The sequence below is a fragment of the Protopterus annectens genome, chromosome 7.part0, assembly GCF_019279795.1.
Source record: "Protopterus annectens isolate FY-2018-M chromosome 7.part0, PAN1.0, whole genome shotgun sequence".
Classification (NCBI taxonomy): Eukaryota; Metazoa; Chordata; order Ceratodontiformes; family Protopteridae; genus Protopterus; species Protopterus annectens.
Genome location: NC_056739.1, coordinates 324,870,420 through 324,895,028, shown reverse-complemented (window position 1 = coordinate 324,895,028; position 24,609 = coordinate 324,870,420). Strand labels below are relative to the sequence as shown.

The 24,609-nt window shown below is 38.3% G+C and overlaps 1 protein-coding gene across 1 annotated transcript; it reads right to left on the bottom strand.

The window, feature by feature from the left end:
- Positions 1-9,160: 9,160 nt before the first annotated feature.
- AMIGO1 (adhesion molecule with Ig like domain 1) lies at positions 9,161-20,322 on the bottom strand. The gene has a single exon (XM_044076876.1). The coding sequence runs from the start codon at positions 18,939-18,941 to the stop codon at positions 17,412-17,414; it is 1,530 nt and encodes a 509-aa protein (XP_043932811.1). The 5' UTR covers positions 18,942-20,322; the 3' UTR covers positions 9,161-17,411.
- Positions 20,323-24,609: the final 4,287 nt, after the last annotated feature.

Sequence of the window (24,609 nt, the reverse complement as noted above, 5' to 3'; positions counted from 1 at the left end):
GCAATGACTACAGTGCTAAATATGTTTTCAGTTTTTGGAATAAAAGTTATATATTAACTCCCAAAGAATAAGATATTATTTTATGTGATTTTATAGCCTAAGAAATTATTATGCACATCATGTTTGCCCTAACATATGTTCATATTTGTTCACCTTAACATGCACTGTGGTGGCAGCTCTACATCCTTACTCATTAGAAAATCTAACTGGTTCATATCACATTTTTATGTCTTTTGTTCCAACCTGCTGGCCTTCATGCCTCCTGAATCTGGCATTAGCTCATTTTAAGAGACATCTGAGGGGGCATCATCTATTCAGCAATGGAGGCTGTTTGTGTCCTCACTGGCATTTCAGCAATAAGGACTTTATTATTTTGATTTCAACTCTCCCTTGGGTGGGTGGGTGAATGGAGCATGTACTCACACTGCAGCAGGGACCATAATGCCTTTCTCTATGCAAGTGCATTTGCTCAGTGAAGGCCACTGTCAATTAGTGGCTTGGTGTTTCACAAGCATACTCCAGATTGTAGAACCATCTCCTTCCTCATAGGAATTGCTACAACCCATGACCAGCTCCAGTCCCTGCCCCTGTGATGGTCATGCCCATGTTCCCTGTCAGGTCCATCAGGCACTTGAACCATTAATCAAACTTGGGTCCCTTGTATCACAGTTGGGGCTTTATTCTCTACTTCACCACAGCAGAAATAACACTTTTAAGATGCAATATAAATTATTTCCTTTAAGTTGTAATCACAACAATGAAGTTGTACAGTACTTTAAAATTTTGTTAGCAGCAATAAAAGTTGTGTTTGACAAGTTTCATGTATCTTTTTTTGCCTTTCCTGTGATCTTGTCCAATGGCATCCTCTATCTGTGATCTCTGAACTGGGCAAAAGACCTCTAGCTCATTTATTCCCATTTTTGGGCCTGATTAGCCTACATTATCCAATGGAGGCAAGTGTCAGGTATTATAGCGCAAGCTAGTATGCCTGTCTCATAGAATCCTCACCCAGTCTCTGCTAATCTCTTTCCATTGGCAGGCCACGGATTTAAAATGATTGTGTGGGTGGGAAATGATGTGCTTGTTCTCACCCACATCATCACCAGCTCAACAGTTTGCTTTTCTCTGACCTATTCCATGCTTAATTGCCTACTGTTTAGTAGGGGTTGCCAATATAGCACATCAGTCCTACACATTCTCTCCAGGTTGGACAAGTTATGGCCACTCATGCTCACCGTCCCTGCCTGGCACCTCCAACCCCATACTGCTAATTAAAAGTTAGGCTTTTATCCCCTCTATGCTTTGGTTGTGGGTCACAAATTTCATAAATCAAGATATTTTCAAGAAAATTGGTGGTTTAATCAGTTTGAAATATATAAACCACCATGAGGTATTAGTCAGCAACTATAAAACGTAGTCATTATGCATTATAGGTGGGATTTTCTATATTCACTCAGGTTTTATAGTGTAATCACTGGCTCGTCAGCTTACTGTGTACTTAGCAGAGTTGACTTACTTTTTATACTTACTACATTAGATAGTTTGTGGTTTATATATTTGGTATATATTACAATTTTGAATTTACTTTTATAATCATCTAAGTGCATGGAATGGGTTGTGGCTGTTTCTCTTAGAATGGTCTTGAGGAAGACAGTCTTCAGTTTATGTTAGATTTTATTCAGTCAAATTTTAAAACATTAAATAGAAGGTTTTCAAGAATACATTGAGAAGAGTCCAGAAAAATGTTCTATTAAGTTAGAATTAGGCATTTCCATCACTAAGAAAGTGAGTTACCTAGTTATTGGCAATATATTCTATACAGTTTTATCTTGAAGCATTAAAGATATTTAGCTTTTGGATAATCATAGTTGTTTTTTCATTTTCTGTACATCTGTAAAGCCCACAAAGTGCATGTCCAGGAAAAATATGCACTGGGATTCACAAGGGAGCAGGGATAAACATGTATTGGACAAGAACTGTTATAACATGTAATTCCAAAACAGTTCATGAGCACAATAATTGAAAAAATTTGTAATCTGACAGCTGAAAGGTGGGTACAGATACAAAGGTAGATTTTGTTTACATTTTTTAGAGCCACACATGAAAAAATAAAGCATTTAATATATATATATATATATATATATATATATATATATATATATATATATATATATATATATATCCAGGTAACTGACATTTTAACAATAGAGATTGCTTAGCTACAGTAATTCAGATATGTCAGACTTGTGAACTTTATTTTTTTCTGGGGCTAGACTTTTGTTTCTAATGTGACTATGGACAGAAAACAGCACAACACTGCAGTGTATATGTTCTTCATTAACATTATAACAACTCTAATTAATATTTTGATTTGGTTAATCCATTTCATTCCCTTTTATCCAGACTGCAACAAGGCTAGCTCATGATTTCTCTATTGCTGAAATTTATGAAACTGAAGGCAAAATAATATTAAAGCCCCAGATCCTGAGAGGTATCCTGCTATTTTTAATAAAGCTTTGATTGACTCAGTATTCTCAATACTGATCAAAGTTTAGAGCATCTTAAATTTTGGGTTAAAGGATAATTTCTTATATCTGTCCTGCACAATATCAACCACTAATCCTAAACTCTATCGTAATGACTCCAGCAACTGTCCTTCCAGTACAGTGTAATAGAGTTAACTATTAACCGCTTGAGCTGTAGCAATAAAAAAGTATAATATTTAAAATGAAAATAAAGCTTTGGGGAATAAAGTTTGATCATAATGTTGACAAGAAGATGAAGTAATTTTGTATCCTACAATCAAATATATTTTGGAAGGATTAGGGTGAATATTTTGAAATATCTGTGTACTTCAAAGATTTAAATTTTCCTTTACTACTTATGATAGCTATTAGTTCATTGCTCTTATACATAAACATTTTTATCTACAACTGGCATAAATTCTCTATAAATTAAAGCAAGAACTAGGCAAGGATGACTTATCTCCTTTTTTAAAATTTCTATCCAGAACTATTTGTTTTTTCATTACACAAAGCTCATATTTAAGGTCTCTGAGTTTTGTTAATTTAACTGTGAACATTACTGCTTTTGCAGACACAGCCATTATTTATATCCTGTTTTCAAACTTGTGCACTTTATTTATTTTAACTGCAATAAATACATTTGCTGACATTTCAAATTATAAACTTCATATTAGCAAATCTGTTACTTTTCTATTAGCTAATATTTATTCTTTTCTCAACTTGGTACTCTTCATTTACATTCATTTAACATAACTTTTATTTTAAATATTTCATTCAGACATTTACAACAAATGATAGTGTACTTAAAGATATGATTTCAAAGCCTTACTTCATGGTAGAGTTCAACATGTCTAGATGACTGAAACAAAATGTATCACATTTTTAAAGCAGCTACTGTAAAACTGATCAGCTTCCTTTTTTATTTATAATCTGAATTTATATGATTTAATTGTTTAAATTGTTAATTTCATCATTTTTAAACTGTGGACTCCCCTTCTGATAATTATATAAACTAACTTAGAATTTGCCTTTCCCCCACTGCTGCGCATTCTAAGAGTCCCCACTGTACTGAGATCTCAAAAAACAGAAGCCTGCATTAAGAAAATTCACCCTCTTAAGCCATAAAAACGTTCAATATTTTGAATATTTAACCAAATTAGATGCAACCATATACATATATATGTTATGAAATGTCTAAAACTCAGAACATTGAACCTCAAGATATCCTAAGAAAAAATCATCAGAACTCATATCAAACAATTCTATTCAAATAAAATACATTGTATCATACACCCCGATTACAAAACCAACATAAAATGTTATCTTGATTCATGGGGGATCCAGTGTCTGTCCGCCTGGGATGACATGCTCAACAAGCCATGCTGCTTCACTAGAGACGGCTTGCACCTGTCACCCTTAGGCTTTCGAATACTGGCCAAGGCTCTTGCCAACCACATAGTGCCTTTTTAGGCAAGGCTCAAAAGACAAACCTACCACCGTAAATAGCACAAGTAACAAAAAACTGAGGGTAATGCCACTCAATGCCAGAAGTCTAAACCTCAAAATGCACACACTTGAGGCACTCCTCAATATGTAGAAAATCGATATATGTACAGTAACAGAAACCTGGTTTAAGGCTCCAGACATCACCCCAGCACTACCAGGCTACAACTCGTACCATACATTTTGGCCACAGAACCTGGATCAAAATACAAAATGCGGGGGCGTATCCATATTCATCAAGGATACCTACATCTCCAGGTTAGTGGCACAGCACGATGCTTCAGAGATCATCCACGTGCAACCAACAATGGCAAAACTGCAATTCAAATTGTAGCTTGCTACAGATCACCCACCATGTCCCAGGACCCCCATTCCATATTTCTGGAAACACTGGGAAACATAAAGGTCCTTTCAAACACCCTAATATTGGGTGATTTCAATTACCCAAACATTAACTTGGAGAACTACTCAAGTACTAACTCCCTTGCCCAACATTTCCTAGAATTTATAAACTCAAACACCCTGGATCAACTGGTCAACACTCCCACCAGAGGTGATAACATACTGGACCTGGTCATCACCAACATGGATGACCGGTGTTCCACACCAGAGGCCAACCCCATGCTGGTTAGATCTGACCATAAACAAATCACTTTGGATATCCACATTTCACCCCCCACCCCCGGACAAGGAAACTACAGTGAAAAACTTTTCAAAAGCAAACTTCACTTTACTTAAGACTGAAGTGTAAAGTTTCAAACCCCCCATGCTAAAGGATAATGCTGTCAAAGCTGCAAATTCCTTTACTAATGCTTTCTATGGGCACCTACAAGAATGTATGGATTGTGCTGTCCCAAGCAAAACCAAGACTCACTCCTCCAAGAAAAGGAAACCAGTCTGGTAGACCCCTGCCATAAACAAGCTATACAACAGAAGGAGAAAGCTAGTACAGAAAAAGAGTAACATCCCAAGAAGGGAAGACATCCCTGATCAGTATCAGCAAGAAACTACAATCCCTCATAAAATCATCCAAGGCAAGCTTCGAAAGAAAAATCGCCAAGGACTCCAAAGATAACCACAAGGCATTCTTTAGCCATGTCAAGAATCTAAGTGGCAATGCTCAGATCTGCTCAGAGTTAGGGCAGAATGACACAAAATACAATGAACCAACCGATATCGCCAACATCTTGGCAAACAGGTTCAGTGCAAACTTCACCCCCCCTCTCACCCCAAAAGGGCTCATAACCATACCAGAAGAATGTAGAGCCCCTGAAATCACAGACACACAGGTTAAAACAGCCCTCTCCAAAGCCAAAAACACAGCATTGATGGGACCGGACGGTGTCCCAGGCTGCATCCTACATGAGCACAAAGATGAACTAACCCCTCACCTAAACACAGTGTTCAAACTCAGCCTCTCCACAGGCTACGTACCCATAGAGTGGCGCACAGCAACAGTTATTCCACTCCACAAAGGTGGAGCCACAACAGACCCCGGGAACTATCGCCCTATAAGCCTGACTAGCTTGGTCTGCAAGGCTATGGAGTGCATCATCATGGAACTCATTAACAGAGACATTAGAAACCTCCAAACACTGGACCCTACCCAGTTCAGCTTTGTTAAGGGCAGATCATGCCTCCTAAACCTGGTGAACTTCTTTGAGACAGTTACCATGGCTGTATCTGAGGTAAAGGTGGTACACACAGCCTACCTAGAACTCACAAAGGCCTTTGACACCATTCCCCATTCTGGTATTATAGACAAGCTCACCAACCTGAACATAAATCCCTATATCACAAGATGGGTTGCCAACTGGCTCACAGACAGAACCCACATGGTGAGAGTTGCAGGAGCTAGGTCTGACTCTAAACCGGTTACAAGTGGCGTTCCTCGGGGTTCAGTCCTAGGACCCCTCCTGTTCGGCATATACTTCTCAGAGGTACAGGCAAGCACAAGAGGACTATGGCTGACCAAGTTCGCAGACGACTGCAAACTAGGGGCTATAACTGACTCTCCGGCTGACACAGACATCCTCCAAAAGGGTCCCACTGAGACGGATACCTGGTATCAAAATCATGGCCTCAAGCTAAATGCCAAAAAGTGCATAGTCATCCCCTTTGGAAAAAACAAAGTACCCACAAACTACCACGTAGTTGGCAGTCCCATAAATACGGAAAATATAATGAGGAATCTATGGACCCAAGCAGATAGTAATCTCTCCTTTGATAATCACATTGTCAAAGTGGTTAGAAAATCTTTCTATGTGGCCCAGCTAATCACAAAAGGGTTCACATCCAGATCAAAAGAGGTCATTGTGCCCCTCTACTCATCACTCATCAGACCCATCATAGAGTACAATGCCCCATTTGGGATGTACCTTACAAGACACCTGCAACAGCTGGAAAGACCGCAGAAGTACCTCACCAAGAGGATCACTGGCCTCAAACAGATGCCCTATGCAGCTCGACAGAAGAAACTCCAGCTGTACTCAGCTGCATATCGTCTACTCAGAGGTGATCTCTGCCTGACATACAAGGCCACGTCCAACCCCGAATTTATGGACGTGCTCCACCTAAAGAAAACCTTATCCCCTCGAGCCACATGCTCTAGGGATCTAAACCTCACCACAACAATAAATACGACATGCTGGAGGGATAGATTGCTATCCCAGAGACTTCCAGATTCCAATCTACATTAGGCAGAGCTCCTCACTAACACTCTTCAAGAGAAACCTTGACGAGTGGATGGGAAACAGAAAGTTTACCCCGGGGATTACTTCAGTGGCCCTGCTGGACAGAGGCACAAGGAACTAATCTAAGGGGGCAGCTAAAGCCAACACATTCTGGCTAGGCTTATAAATGCCTTTGAGTAGAAAGCCTAGTACCTACCTATGAACCTATGGTAGTGGTACTTTTAGGTAAAAGGTTTTTACCAATGTCCATAAGTCAAAATCCACTCGGGCAACCCACACACAAGGCCTAAACCTGGTCTGTGACATTAAAAGAACTTGTTGGTGGGATAGAGTTGTGTCCCAGTGACTCCCCCATCTGTGGAATAGACTACCTCTCCATGTTAAGCACAGTACCTCTCTAGCCCTCTTTAAGAGGAACCTGGACAACTGGATGGGAAACATAAAATACACCCTTGGGATCCCACCTGTGTCCCTGCTGGACAGGGGAAACAGGTGCTAACGTTGTGGGAACATGGGCAAAATTTTTGGCTAGGCTTGTAAGAGTCTCTGGGCCAATAGCCTAGTATCATCCTATGAATCTATGATGTGAAGGATTAGGGGCAAGTATAGGCGTAGCACACATGCAAGGCAGGAACACCCAACATTCTACCTTACTTAAAACCTTTCCCCAACAGTACTACTATGCATGACAAAAAGAACACGGAGCCCACAACACCAACCCTACAAAACAGTAAATCTATCCCCTTACTTAACCCATAAATATTTGCATACAGACACCAACCACTTTAACCTTTTCAGTTAAATATTAATTTTTCTACACAATCCTACTTACAAACACATACATATTTATGTATTTATGACACAATTAATCTTGGAGGAAACATACAGTTTATCTTGAAGATATTCCTGCTCTTGTGAGAATATGAAGATCAGATGAGAGAGATAGATGTCCAAATAAGCATTCAAGTCTCTTATGACTATCTGTCTGAAGAGGGGTTTGATGTATAACATATGAGATGGAAGCAGATTTTTTCTGAATACCACTGTGCTGCACTTTTTTGCATTTAGCCAGAGAATTATTTTGGCAGACCTGATATGTGCATATTCCAGCCTTTGCTGGAGCTGTTTAGTATCAGTGGACGACAGTGTCCAGCTTGCAGTCATTGGCAAACGTGGTCAAGCACAATTCTGGGATCCTAGTTTGGATGTCTGCATAATAAATGCCAAACAGGAAAGGGGCCTGTACTGATCCCCACTGTTGAACTAGTTGAAATGCATTCAGATGTTTTAGTTTTGTCACTGTGACAACCATTTGTACTGGACACCTACTGAAATGTCTGGACTCACAATGACAAGTCCCAAAATGCAGAAAACAAAGACATGCAGTACAGCAGAAGAGAAAATATTGAGAAGTAACACTTCTTTTATTATGAAATGCTCAACAGTGATTCTGACTTTGAACAGTAGGATTTATTTTCCACAAGACTGGGCAGTCTGATTTCAAGGCAGAACTGGCATTCAAGTCAGACTAGAAATGTCTGTGCCCCTCTCAAAACTGATAAAGCTATTCTAAGAACATTCTTAAAAAGAAACAGAAATATATACAATTGAAAGAGCATTTGGTTCCGTACTACCTGGTTAGGCTCATTTAATCTTCTGCGGGTTTGCTGGAGGTTCATAGAGTACACTTATAAACATCTCGGCCTTGCTCTTTTTCCATCAAGCTCTATTCCTGTGGAACACTTTTTACCAAAGCCTACCTCTTAACTTCTCAGCATTTCGCAGAATGTATAGATTTTTGGTCTATTTGTCATAAAATGTATGGTTTTGTGCAAATTGTTGAGGACTAAAGTCACTAAATAATGAAAAATATTTGCATTTCAGACTTCATATCATTCAGAAAATGCATACTAATGAAAACTTTTTAGTCTATCAACTTTCTATGTTTAAAAGAGCAATAATTAAAATCTGTCCTTGGTTTTGCCCCCCCCCCCCATTATTTTTGGCTTTATCCTGAATTCTCATGGTACAAGACTGAGGTATGGCCCAAAGGATTAAGAAGTGTCCCTTTCTGATAGGTTTGAAAAGGTGTCACAAGACTCATTTAGTCTGTTACATACATGTTGATACAATATTAATCCATCAGTATGATACATTTTAATTAAATTTTATTTCCAGTGTATTTATTGTTTTGCTACCTAGTTTTATACTCCATTTTATCTGTATTAACATATTCATGTCAGAAGATTAAGACTCTTAGCTCTAACCTGCTGTTTGTTGTTGTTCAGAGTATATAGTTTGATTCCTTCATGTCTATTTGCCTGCTGTGCAACACTGATCACATTACTTAAACAGGCAGTGAGCCTGGATTGTTCCTGAAAAAGGACTTTTGTGTCCAGTGGACTTAGACGAGGAAAAATGAATAAATACAAAAATGAATAATGCTTTAATTTTTTATTTGTAAGGTGCTTGTCCAAGCTCCTTAATAAACTTGAACGTAAATGGGATGCTGGCAAAGTAAAATAACACTGCCATGATTTGTAGACATGCAGTGGACTGCCAAGACAGTATACAGATAGCACAGAAGGACATAAGAAAAGAAAGAAACACTAGAACAGGTGCCCTTATAGAAGACTGGAAACAAGGAGCACCATAACTGAAATACAGGGGACAGTAATAGAAAAAATGCAGAGCAACAATAACAAACAGTACAAGTGCAAACCAGTACAAAGGTATTTTACGATGAGGACAGTAGAAAGCATTTGCTACAGAAAACACAGTTAAAAGATAAAAAGATACAAAGACAGAAGTACACATGTATTATAGAATATTAAAAAAATACCAAGACTGGCTAACCCTTCCATATACATTTCAATTAACTATTAACAAAAATGTGAATTATTATTTTGGTTTCAAAGTATAATATTATTTAAATCAATGAATGATACTTAAATGTCAAAACTGCTATGTGCTTGATTGTAAATTGTTCTACAGCGTACACATATTAATTAGCATCAGTGGATCCCTGCATCTGACTTTTCAATTAGGGTGCTTTTAATAATTAGACATAGGGATGTTCTATTTATAGAACACATGCATTTATTATTCTGCCTTCCTCTGAGCAAGGATCAGTACATCCAAAACATCCATAATACAAGACAGTGTTTTAATAAACCTGCTTAAATGAAAATTGCCTCAAGTCCTAATACAGTTTAATAATACATTTTTTTTATGTGCATGGAACAAGCTATAGCCATAACTAGCTAGGCCCTGCAGTCTTCTTCTGTTGGAAAAAATGGGTGTTTATTCGTATTTGTAAATTAATCCTTTGCTATGTAGATTAATAATTCTGACAGTTAATGCTTGTCAGATGTGTTCAACTTTTCACTGGCCAGCTGAGTGTCTGAGGCAGTTCCTAGATGGACTGACAAAAAGTAGCAGGAAAAAAGAAAAAGCTAATGTTTTAAATTAGAAAAAAAAATGAGACTATATTACACTTCAGGCAAGGAAATAATGGAGACAAATATACATATTTCCTTGCTGATAGTCAAATTTGCTACTTCATCTTCTATTTTCCCATCTCACAGTATCTGGTACATTTCCAGCACCTCCATATGTTGCCTTGGGTTGTTTTAAGTTGACTCTCTCAGCATACTGGCACCATGATTTGAACAACAACAGCTGTTTACAGGGTTGCTAGGAATTTTTGTAGTGAGTGAGCTGCTATGTTGCCACTTAGCCCCATTGTGACCTTAAGGTGTGTGCAGTTATACACTGCTTGCAAAGTTTGCCCGGTCATGTTAAACCTCAGCTTATTAACTCTTGCATTCACGGAGTTTACGTCTAATTTTGAGATGGAAGTGTGGCATCAGGCAGACGACAGGAGTAAATGTAGCATAATAATTTGTTGTTGTTAGGTGCAACCAACTCTAAAACCAATTACTGGCAGAAAACTGCATGATTAGTCAGATTTTGCTCTAGCCTATTATTTTACTTTGTGTAAATTGGTAAAAAATATAACAGCAATAAACAAATGCACAAATGTGATGACTGCCTACCCTCTTCAGTCAGTCCTGTAATGAAATATTCATGATTTGCTCCAACACAAATAAAGTAAGTTGTGAATATAAGCAACAGCACTGCAATTCTAAAATGTGAATTTAGCAAAAAGGTAATACCATGGCCATTACATATACAAACCATTACTGGGAAATTCATTTTCTTATTCTTTCTTCGGTTACCTTCCTAATCCATTTCAAGGTCAGTGGGAACTGTTGCCTATCAGAGCATTCAGTGGGTACAAGGCAGAGAAACTACACTACAGTGTCAAAACTGTCAATGTGTAACCTCTATGGTGATAATTTCTTTACAAATCTGTTCATTATTTTATTGGAGAGTAAACTATTATCAGAAATAATGAATCATTTCACCCAGAATAAATAATACGCAGTAAAGGGTTGTCTTATTTAATTATAATACACTAAATATGTTTTGTTACTGGAGGTTTCCTACTAAGCAAGTTTATAACTTGCTTATTGGCTCTGCCACATGACAAAAAAAAAAATCACAGATATAGCTCATAATTGCAATGGGCAGACAGATGACTTAGCAGCAGCACTAAACTTTGATTGCACAAATCTAATACATGGTCCTTTTGTATCATAGCTTATAAGCATAATTCACCAGAAATACCTCCATTTTTGTTTCAGAAGAAAGCTCTTTTTCTCTCTCTATGATATCAGTATAAGGTTACATCTTCAGTGTCATTTGACTTTTTTATACACTTTAAAAGCTGTACTTTACTTAATTCTTAAATGTCTAAAAGACATTCAAGTGAAAACAAACTGTTGTCCACCGTTTGAAAAAAAATATTTTACAGAGAAATGATTTGCAGTGAAATCCATTTCTTTCTCTGATAAAAGGACAAAAAAAAAAAAAAAAACAAGGCAACAATCCATGGCTTAAGATTTGGACGGTGAAGGCCTGACCCCCGCCCCCACCAGCACAGACAGGCAGACAAATGCACAATAAAGAAGTTATTCCTTGTAGGAATCTGTAAGCTCCCCTTAGGTCTTCAGTACTTATCTTACACAAAATATACATTGGCAGATTGAAGGACATTTGAACAGGTAATATTTCTGTCCAGATTCACTGCTTTGTGAAGTACCTCCAACCAGGAGAACATATCTTTCTTCACATTACAGATAACAGAGGAAGCATGTCCTACAGATAACAGAGGAATCATGTCCTACAGATAAGGGAGGAAGCTATGTCCAGACAGAAAGAATATGGTTGATTCTGGAACACTCGATGGACTGTAGTCATGGCTAAAGGTTTTATTACACACTGGCGTAAGATCAACATTACTTGATACACAATGCTTAAACATAGCTTTTGTTCAGGATTCAGACCTGCTGCAGACAACTTACCCTTAAGAACACCATCTAATACTTCCAAGCCATTGCTGAAAACATACATTTGAAGCTCCAGACTTTGTAAGTAAAGGAAAAGTCATGGCTTTCAGCATTCTAGAGACAGCAGACAGCACTTGCTGGAGTAGTCATTCATTCATCACACCAGAACGTGAAGCAGTCACTTCTTTACACCTAGTCACAGTGCTGACAGAATGAAATACTTTTAACTGGCAATTGATGGCCACTGTGTTCCTTATTTGATCGTGATTAACATTTTCACTGAGTTACAGCTACATCTCTGGAATGTCAACAGCTAACTCTTCTCTAATTTATATCTTTTACTATGACCTGTGATTCCACTCAAAGTGCTTGCAGTTGCTTTACCCCTTGCTTAACAAAAACATTGCAAATTCCCAGTAAGTGCATTACATATCTTTTATGTGCATACCAGATCAACTTAGAAATACTTATGCATGCCAGGGAAATATCGCTTCAGCTATAACCCTTATGTGCCAGCCATGCAATTCACCCAGATTTCTCTTCCTTTAGTTTGCTGATGAGCCAGTGAACAGTCAAATCCTACTTACAGCTTGCTGTTGGTCTTTGTTTTATTTTATTACTGATTATCATGCTGCCAGGATCATGCCAAGAAAGGTATATAAAAGCTTAATATGACAGAATGACTGTTATTCCATTCACAGTGTCAAAACTAGGGCTTTTGCTTGAATGTACGAACATTAGAGCAAACCTCTGAGGCTTGGCAAATCAGTCAGCTGATACTCCACATCTTATATTCCTCTGTTTGGCCAAATGAAGAATTTAGTCCTTGGGAGAGTGGAGGATTAAAAAGTGGAAGAAGGGCTGCACATTTCCTCATTTCCACTTGATCAATGAAACATAAACCTGCTCAGATCAGTGTAATACCATTATCCACTAATGAAAAATTGTTCTTTTTTCTGAGAATTAAATTTGGTGTATGTGTGTATATGTATATGTGTGTGTGTGTATATATATAGATGTAATACACGTATATTTATATAAATGTGAGCATACAAGTATAAATGTGCATATTTAATATATATATATTCATATATGGTTGTAACTCAAAGGGTTGGGTACTCATTTGGTTGAAAAGTTTTTGTCAGTGCAAAGAGAATGCACAAATGAGTGAATGCTCATTTGTTTGAATCACGTACAGTTATATGACTCTAACCAATGCACTTAGCCAATGATCCTATGCTACCCCTAAAATATGTGTTCCCCCCACTTCAGACACAAGATTGGATTAAAGAAGTTTAATAGTGACCACCAAGTGGACACTGAATGTTGCAAGAGACAGTGGCATTAGAAGCAAATGAAATGCTGGTGAAATTCTTTTTAACTAAAGAACAACAGGGAGGGCATTTCAGGGAATGTGCTGGCCAAGGGCAGCATTATAAACTGCATACAAATTTGACATTCTCTATATAGTACTTTGAGTATAGGCACATCAGGGAGCTGCACATCTGAGTATAGGTGCATCACGGAGCTGAACCTGCAATTTTGATTTACTGAACCTCGGAGATTTGCTCGTTAACACAAAAGCATCAGCCCCATTAGATATTTTTAATGCAGTGCTACGTTTTCCTGCTCCCATGCTCTGCCTTTGGACTTCAGGGAGTTAATAAATTCAGGTTCACGGGTTAAGAGAAGTAATGGCTGCAGTTACTCCCACAGTAGCAGAATCTTTTCAAAAGACAGGAAACACCCTTGTTTTTGATGCAAGTAGTCAGAATAATTAAATACATATGTGCAGACTTTTAACAATACAAATATAATAATACTAATTATCTCTGGCACAGTTCCTTTGAGCATGTTCAACTTGGTTTAATAAATTGACCATGATTATTGTGTGTGTGTGTGTGTGTGTATTACTAAAACACCCATTTTAAAAGAAAAAAAATATTCAGGCTTTATAGCTGGGAGATGTGAAACTTGTTAAAATGTGTGCATATTTTGTTTTTGGGAAGGGCTGCACATCTTTAAACTAGAGGTCACTACTATGAACAGCTAACAAGACAATATCTCTTGTATCAAACTGCTATAACCTGGAAGCACTTTTAGCAGTATACAAACAACATTTTACTTCACTTAAAAATATATCCAAGCCTTTCATATCGTTCTTTCCAGTGGCTACCCTAGCTGCTGCAGCCACAAAAATAATATATTTATTCTCTAGGTTTCTAGAATTTGTAGGGTGTCTTGGGGACATCTCAGTACAGCCTCAAGCAACCATACCAAAAAAAAAAAAAGAAAGAAAAACAGCAACTCTGTGTTCCTAAGGGCATAAAAATGACACCTACTATATAATGCATCCTATAAACAGATCCAAAAAATCATGAAATTACAATGGCACTCAACTGTTTAAAAAATTATTCACAATTAAGGTCATGAGTAAACAAAAAGAAGCCTGATACAATTGTTCTCTGTGCAACACATTCACGATAATATGATTACCTCACAAAGAGAGCACTGTGCTTAGACATGGACCTCCTGTGGGCACTGAAACCAAAAATATGCATTTTGTAAACAAACTTTGATTTTCCAGAGTACATATTTTGTAAACGGTCTACTTTGCAGGGTTGACAACATATATTTAGCAGCTTATCAAAAAAAACACTCCAAGGAGCTTATCTCACAGTGCATTTCTCTCACCCTGCCACACCCCATGATGACAACTTGTGATGACACAAAAAACATAGCCAGGTGGGCATGTATTTTCCATCAGACTAGGACAGCTAAATGTGGAATAAGTGTGTATGCATTAGAGTATCACAGTTTTTATTTCTAGGGTGTGTGACCCACAATGACAAAGATCAAGTGGCTTATGGACACAGCAAGTGAAAGGGAAGTGAGTGCAAATAAATACTTGCAGCACTAACATATTTTCCTTTTCCTATTATACAAGTTATTTTGAGAAACGGATATATTGGGAAGTCTTAGAAAATGACTTGTATGACTTGACGTGATGAATATGCTTATACAATTGTAGTTTATAATCTCCTGATTTAAGCTTAGCCCAGTAATTAAAAATAAAATACTCTGCCCAAACTGGAAATAACAGAAGCAATAATCAGATACCCTGCATTATACTTCAGATGTGATCCTTAAAATCATAGCCACTGACAAGCAACTATGATCTCAGGAAGTGAGACAGTTCTAACACATGCCTAATGTGACTTAATTCCATTGTAAAATGAATCCAGTTACATTGCTTTATGACACTCTGAGGAATAAAGCTAACTTTCACCTAGCTTCAGACATTTTTATGTTCATTTTACAAGCAATTATCTTTGCAGTTACCAGCCCTTTAAACTGTTATATAGTGTTGATGTTGGCTTTTGGATTACCCTTATCCTACCTTTTCACAAGCAACAGCTGTGATTTTTGATATTTGCTGTAGCCCTAACTACAAACCCCATCATTAACTGCATTACTGTAATTCAGGTAACCATATCTAAAAAAATAAAATCACAACTACATTTGGATTGTGTTACTCTACACTTCCCCCAGACTTAAATTCACAAATTCTTAACAATGTATTAGGTTCTGCTGTTGGCAAAAACTATACTGATGGGCTCAGCATTTTTATGCCACATTTGGCGCCTATTACCATGAAGAATTTAATTATAGTGTTATAGCAGCAGACAGCGTTGTGTTTTCAAGGTTCTGTATGAATATTGCAAGAGCAGAATTCATACTGTGGATAACAATGACTTACAGTTCTAACGACTATGCCTTGGTTTACAGGCTTTGCAACCAATATACATGTGCTTGGGGGTTACTAGATTGTTTCTAGAAACCAAACATTCTAATAAACCATACTTTGCAAAAAGGTTTAAAGAAAGATGCTCTTTATCCAAAAATGATTTGTTATTTCTATATACTGTGATACTCATACCAGTGACATTATTTACCATTATATTATGCCATGACACTCAACACAGTAATTCACCTAGTTACTATATTTAGCTATTATGCAAGTCCCTAAAGTATGAGCTAGAAGGTAGTTGTGCAAAGGATCCAATCACAGTCAGTGAAAATGGCATGTGCTAGGGCAAAGGATCCATTCACAGTCACTGAAAATGGCACGTGCTAGGGTAATACGTTTAATCCCGAACCATACATCACCACTGAGCTGGTGGCTTTTACAAGTTCTGCAGTATCAGACTAGCTTTCTGAATTGTGTTACTTATATTTGTGCTACTGTTGAAAAGCAATTCAAAATAAAATGTTGCACAGAGAAGACCTGTACAACTGAGTCCCTGCACAGTAACATACTAGTGGTACAGAGAACTAACACTGTGATCAAGTGATTGTGCATGCGCGTGCATACGTGCACACACACACACAAAGCAAAGTGCAGTACAGATACTCTGCAAAGGGAAGTCAACATTTAATCAGGTTTAACTTGCATCAAACAACCTCATTTGTTTACTATGGCTTCAGGCACCACCTGTGTGCATCAGTAGTGAGTGACTTAATATTCATCTCTGGACATGCAGTGCATGGTAACAGTTTCTTATACCTTTACTACCATCTCCAAATCAGGGTGAGTGGTCACCAGCTACTAAACCAACATTTTCAGTGGTGACAATTCCTGCAGTACTTGAATTTTACAGAACTGTACCAGAAAGGCACACAAAAAATTGCTAACCTATGGACTAGGAAAAACACATATGGTTCAGAGCTCACCACCGACATGCTTCTAGCCAGGTAACAGCTGCCTCCACATATTGTCAGAATATAACCTTCTACATAATCACTGATGATTTTCACACAAGTTTAAATAAAATGGGGTGTTGGGCAGCTTTCCCACTAAACCCAGTGACAATGCTTTAAGTAAATTAACATTCTGTATATCAAAACTTTCTTCTGAAATCACCTCGTCTCTTGGGAGTGGCAAATTCTACCTCCCATACAATCACTCAGTATTTATGCCATCAGAACAAAAATACTGGGTACTATGAAATTATTGGGGGGGTGAGGGATTCATTCTGTCACCATCTTCCTGTAACAGTAATAACTAAGACAAATGTTACCATATCCTCTTTCTGTATATGATCAAGGTTTTATGATGTTACCATATTTTTCATTATTAAGTATCCCTTCAGCTTCTTTCATCATGCAGGTTGCTTTATGTGCCCTTGCCCAGTCCAGCAACTATGCCGGTAAAAACATCTCCCTCTACAATGTAGCCATAGTTGGCGTAATCAACACTGTTACTTCTAAAAAGCTTACACCACAGTGGGATTATCTAGAAACACAGAGCTAATAGAGTCTGTGTCCGACTTTTTAGATACAGACTTGCCCTTTTGCTCATCCTGAGAACTGGGTTTTAGTTTCCCATTTTGGTCTTTTCCGGTTACTGATGATGTTTCAATGAATGCCACATGTCTGTTTACACTGCCTTTCCCTGTAGGCAGTTCATGGCTTGGTGTTGCACTAAGCATTGAGGAGTGTATACTGTCATCATGTTGGCTTTTTTGTCTTGCTTTACAGCAGCAGCGGCATGGGGTCAAATAAAGGTAAATGAGAACTAGAATGACACTAGCAACACACCCCACCAGTGTAGTGTATGCAGTGTTCAAAGTTTCATGTGGCCCGTGTTTTGTGAAGTTATACACTTTGACATTCACATAAAGAGTTTCATTGAATGAACTACTGATTGCTAAGCATTTATAGCTCCCAGAATCCCCTGTAGCGACATTGCGGATTTGGAGGCTGCCATTTTTGAGAACTACCGTGCTTTGATTGGTTTCCTCTGATGAAATTAATTCATCTTGTGGTGATAGCCAGGCTTTGACAGTGTCTCTCTGCCTGGTATCACAGTTAATAGTCAGTGTCTCCCCTAAGTAGGTCTCCAAGTCTGATTCTTTAACAGAGCTGCAGTTCATTAATGACTCACCTATGCTAAGGATACCAACAATTATTCTGTTGTGTGAAACAAGAGAACACTTTAGCTCATCTTTAAATTCTACAACAGAATCAAATTCCCGGACAAACCAGTGGACAAATAAATCATACAGGGCACAATCACAAGTGAACGGGTTATTGTGAAGATATATGTTGTTCTTAATCCATGAAGGCAAAAGGCTGACTTCATTTAAAGGCAAAACCTTTAACTTGTTGGAAGACATGTCCAACAACCTTAGTTCAGGAAGTCCTGACTTTTCTTTCAGCAGTTCCATAGGAAATCGGCTGATTTGATTTTGGCTTAGGTACAGCTTTTGTAGCTTTAAAAGGCCCCCAAACGCCTCTTTCTCAATCTGAGAGATATGATTGTTGTAGAGAAGGAGGACTTCAAGCTTCTTCAGTTCGCTGAACAAACCCTCTTCTAGATTTTTAAGCTTGTTGGAGGACAGGTCAAGGTGCTGGAGGTTGGGCACTTGGGAAAAAGCTTCAGCAGAAACAAAGATGATTCCGTTATGACTAAGCAGTAAGGTAAGCAGTTTGTTTAACCGAACTTGTGTCCAGTCAGCCCGCAGACGACTCAAGTTATTATGGCTAAGATCCAGTAAGACTGTGTAATGGGGCAGTCCTGTGGGGACAGTGATGAGTGCCTTCTTGGAACAGCTAATAATATTACTTGCACATATGCAGGTTGAATGGCAATTCAGGACAGACCCATATGAACCAGTTACACAGTACAGCATCAGCAGTAGGGTAATGAAAACACTTCCAGGGAATGACCTGACAGCAGGACCAGTCCCTGGCACACATTTAAACAACATTGTAGACATCCAGTGAGGGGAAACTGGAAACATCAGCAGTTCACATCCTAGGATCCAAAGTCAGCAATACCTGACCTACAGTAAAGTGCTTCTAAAGGCACAGGTTAATACAACAGTTTTGTATTACTGCTGTTGTTGTTGGGTGACAGCTGAGAATTGAAGAGTAAGGAAAGGCATGGCTATTTTCCATGCTGCTCAGTGTCAACATATTTTGCACCATATTCACAGGTATAGTAGGGCCTTTTCATTTCAAACGATTCATTGCGTAAATTAGAAAAATCTTAAAATTATTTTTTTGCGCTGGCAAATAATACTTCTGCCCAAGTTGTTCTTTATCCGTCTTCGTTTGCTATGCAGGATAAGTGTTACTTTTTTTTTTCACTGGGTCATCTGTCCAGTTATGAATTTATCACAGTCATATTTCCCCAGAAGAACTCCCAAGAACAAAAACCGAAAAGTCAGACTTGCATTAACACTGCTAATTACGGTTTGGTTCACTCTCCTAAATGAAACATTATTTAAATTCCTCACTCGATCTTAAGGCAAGAACCAGATTAATGCACGTCCCGCTTCTCACTTCTGCTTACTCTCTGTTCCCTCCGAATGCGCACTTGATTTTTTGTCTCTGCTGTAGTGTTGGGTTCGAATCCCAAAATCAGGGCAAAGCTATAATCTTCGCAATATAAACGAGTGCTGCAGCAGCAACCGAACGTGCCTCTTATACTGATATGTACTAGAGGAAGGCTCAGCATTAATACAACAAATGGGATCGTCACTTCTGCGGCAGGCTACCATTCGGCTGTGGTGCACCTTCTGCATACGGCTGCCCCCTCTGCTCAGTCATATTACGCTCCGCTAGGTGGAAAATAAATCAAGACACGTGGTCCAGACTGACACCAAAAGACAGAATAGAAGAAAACGGTAAAACATGCATCTGCAGCGAGAGGTTGCTCCGACGTGATCAGTCGGGCCGGGTCCAACCTCTCTGCAACACCACTAGCATCGCCTGGTCCCTTCTTTCTGCAAGGAAGGTGAAGAGTCTTGCACCATGAAGTACGAGAACCCAGGTCTGCAGTGCGTGTTTTCCAGCTCTTTTACTGCAAAGAGGGGCACTTCGTTTACTGTCTTGCTGCAGCACCCCATTGGAGCTCGTACCAGTTCATCGCCGAGGGTCTCCAAATGCTAGTGCACAATACTGCTCTTTTTCATCTGTATATACCTTCTGTTGTATTAGAATAACAGTGCAGCAATCTAGTTCAAGACCTTTCCCGCAATACAACCAATTTCTTACAACCTGTTTATTCCGCGTCCCTTCAGTGTGAGCGAAGGGCGGGGTTGTCACGCAAGGACCACTGATCAGCCAGTCAATGCCAACTGAGCGTTCCTATTGGAGGATTTTCTTCACATTAACCCAATAAATACATAGCTTTACCTCTTGCTTTTCAGCTTTTTGTTTATAGCAGACTGAGTCAATGCGCAAAAGAGGAATGAACACTCACGCGCACCCAACACACACACACACACACACACACACCGGCCTTCAGAAATCACAGCAAGAGAGCTGCAACGGGGAACAAATTCTTCACACATTAACAATTTCCTCAGATACTCAGACTCAATTTTAGCTAATAATAATATGTGCGTGGACATTAGTTCAGTATTAAAGCCATTCATGATTTATCTGTAAACGGGTCTAAGTTTAGTAAATATATAAAGAGCAGGTGCCAGTCTAAGGGCAGAATTATATGCATCCATAGCTTTTGAGAAATCTGCGGGCTGGCTGCAAGGTCATACAAGCAGGACTTTATTCAGCTGCAAGTAACAATTTGCATTTGACTGTAGAACTAATGGGTGCCTGCGCCTTTTGCAAAGGTTTTCACCGGTTAACCAATTCAAAATAAAACAAACCTGTTGTTTGGGATTTGTGCACACACTATCCATAAGTAACTGATCCTGATGAAGAATTAAAATTTCACAAAGGTAGCTCTGATATTGATTTGCAGCTGCGCAGTCATTTCATCTTTTTGCGAACATGTTTAATAGTCTGGCTTTAACTTGTTGAAAACACAAACTTGAAAATATGCGGACGCTGAACAGAGAATGCATGGGAACAAAATCCCTGTATGGGTAAGGTTTGTAGTATATGAATGCATATCTCAGCATCGCACATTTACAATTGCTTTGTTGATTAAAATAAACATTAAAAGAATTGCAGTTTTGCAGAGTATAAAAAACCCTCTAAATTATTTAGTAACGTCTGTGTACAAAATGCAACACAAAGTTATATAGTGGTTAAACGTTCATAAATCTCCATACCATTGTCTTGATAAGCACCGTCTTAAGCTATACCTTCAGCAACAGACTATAAAACTTGTGGATAATATTATCTAAGGCTATAAATACAGCAAAATGTATCTGGATGTGTAAAATATTATAAGTAGGAGATTTGAAAGGGTAGCACTCAGTGCCAAATCGTAGTAAAATATATAGAAGAGCTTAATATTTCCAGAATGTACTGTGTTTTATATTTAAATACATTCTAAACCAATTGCACTTGTAAAACCCCATTGATCAGTGCTTGCAAAATGTAGTTTGTTTTCCACTAATATCTTTACATAGGCCATTCTTTTTCCAGTTTTAGCATCCTCTATCCCATTTTGAAAGCGAATACGCAGGCAAGAATCTTGTGAAATCCCGAGTGAGTGATTTGTGAGAAGACTGATAACTTGATTTTAAGCCTTTACTTCTTTCATGTGTCCACCTGGAACAGAACAAACCTTTTGATGTGGTGAGGAGATGCTGCTTGATGAATTCTGGCATTTATGGCACTACCATTTGTATGAGGAAAGAAGGCTTTGTATACAGGTTCCTGTCTCTGAAGCACCTGTGACTTCTTTTAAGAGGAGCAACTCCTGACTGGATATTTTCTTTGAGGCAGGAACTCTTAAAATATATGTAAGTGTCTGAGCTAATCTGAATTAGTTTCTACAGCTGTGCAGTCACTCTTCCAGCAGACAACAAGCATCTCATCTTAGAGACTGTTGCCTGAGTTTCAAGTCACAAAGAGCTTGCTCTTGGTATTTAATTGCATTGTGACCATTTTGTTGTTTTAAGCTATTTAGTAAATAGTAAGTCAGTGAGCATTCCTTTACCTTTGATAAAAGCTCAATTCACACATCAATAGAAACAAACTATCTGCACTTGTTTGTGCTAACTGGAGTCATCTTAATTGACAAATTGCGTAATACTTTTGCTGGAAAATTAGCCACATCAAAAACTGTCTTCTAATAATAGCTGTTTGGCTTTAGAGCATTTGTCCACTGAGTACTGAACACTCAGGCAGGAAGGATGCAGATTTGTTAGAGCACTCCTTTTCAAAACTTCTTATTGACAGATTTCTGAAATAGTGTTGCAGCTAAATTGTTTCATGTTTATCAGGTTTATGTAATGTATTATTACTCATTGTTCACAATGAGAACTTTTGTGAGCGGTACTGCCAATATATCAACATGCTCAGGAAACATTTTTAGCATTCAAAGACATCAGGAAGCAACCACCTAGATGTTACTATGAGGATCTCAAAGTTACACTTGCTAAAATCTCTGAATAAAACAAAACAGAATTTCAGGTGCCTATTCATTAAAAAAAATTACAAATGCAGATTTATCTGTCATCCTTTCCAGTATGCATAACAAATCACAGTCTACAATCCCTTAAAGTTAATCCAAAAATCTATCTCAGCTGGGGAATGCCATTGTTGGTGGCAATGATTCAATGTCCAAAAAGCAGACTAAGTTGGATAAGAAATGTCTCCCTGTGACTAAAATAATAAACATGTACATGACACTAAATCATATTACAGGGCACACGTGATGGCCCTGGCCTGGTCATTATTCATGTTGCAGTGAATTGTGTTAGGCATTCTTGTCTGATGGAGTTACAGAATGCATAGTAATATGGTGGCAGTCTCAACAGTCCTTTTGGATGCAGGCACTCCTTTTCATGGGGGATTTGGTGTATATCTAAAGGGGGGAAAAGGTGTGGTTCTGTTTCACTACTTTGCTTTATGTTGATGACTTTCACTTCTCCTTCAAGGGTACTTATCTTGTATATGAATAGTTAAGAAGGGGCTGGGGCAATGAGCCTAAGATTCGGAAGGAAGCAAATCTCACTGCTCACTTTGGTGGAATACTGCCTTCCAGTTGCAAAAATAGATTTCAAAAATATCGATGGACTCCGAAACAAGATCTACTTTGATGCATAAATCCACAGCTTTTCTAGAATTTCAAGGCTTTAGTGTTGCATTTATTTTTCCTTTTGATGTGATTGCTTTCTGCTAAGTTGGTACTGCAAACCTGAAGGTACAGCTATCTTAAAGCTCAACTGTAATAATAGTACTAAAAATCATTTATTATGTTGATATGAATGCCTTTCTGATGACAATGGCTTCATCTGCCACTGATAAGCGATAGTAATAGTTGCAAGGGATTTTTGGAGGCTACAACAAACTAAGTTGAGCAGAAACTTTGAAAATTATTACTTCTAATTCTAAACACACAGACTAGCAGGCAGAAGGTTTATCAATGGACTTAAAAAAGAAATGCTTTTCTGCAAATCTCAGAGGTTGCACAAACTGTGTGTCTTCCACCTGAATGGGTTAATGACAATATGAGGAATTTGGATAATATGGCAATATTTTAAAATGCCATCCATGGAAGAAATTGCAGAGCTAAGGCAAGCAATGTAAAATTCTAGCAGCTTGTCAGGATCCATTAACAGCAAGTACTACAGAACAAGATGAACACATGCAGTATTTAGAGTACAGTAACAAAATAATGAACAATATTACATATCTAGGTTCTAACATGTATAATGAGCTTCTGCAGCAAAAATCACTAACTGAGAAACAAGTCACAGAGAAGCAAATCCCATTTGCTCCAGAACCCAGAGCTTTTAGATGCCCAGCTAGTAATCTTTACAGTCAGAACAATAACTGAAGCTTTATTCAACAGATTTATTAAAAGTTACAAATGATTTAGCAGACTTGAATAGACAGGGAACTCACAAAAAATGCTAACAAATGTTCAATAACTCCAAAATTAATAAGCCAATAAAAATAAGACACAGATACTTACTCCAGCTATACACTGCATACAATTGTTCTGTAGCAAACTCTCACTGTGATAAACCAACTTTGCTAGAAGTAGTGAATATAGTAACAGAGATAAAATACATGGAATTGAGATCTTTAGAAAAGGGAAAGATGGCCGCGGTGGTGCAGCGGTAGCATTGTCGCCTCACAGCAAGAGGTTCTCCTGTTCAATTCTTGGCTGGAGCGCCTTTTGTGTGGAGTCTGCATGTCCTCCTCACGGTTGAGTGGTGTTCGAAAGACATGCGTGAATGGCTGTGCCTTCATTGAAGGCTGGGCATCGGGCTGGCACCTCGGCACCATAAAAACCTACTGCCAATCATTAGCGGACCGGAGTTCTGCTGTCGCAACCCCTAACCGGGAAAAGCCAAAAGAAAAACAACAACAGGAAAGGGAAGGAGCGAACTACATATGAAAAATGGGAATTGTGGGAACAATATATGCAGACAAGGAACAAGGTTTAAAAGAAGGCAAGATATGAATGAGCTTTATAATGCTTAACTGACAATGACTGGATAAATTATAAGTGATGTATAATGTTTGCGACTACAG

Excerpts from the sequence above, each read along its gene's own strand:
- AMIGO1 (XM_044076876.1), bottom strand. The coding sequence starts at position 18,941 with ATGTTTCCAGTTTCCCCTCACTGGATGTCTACAATGTTGTTTAAATGT.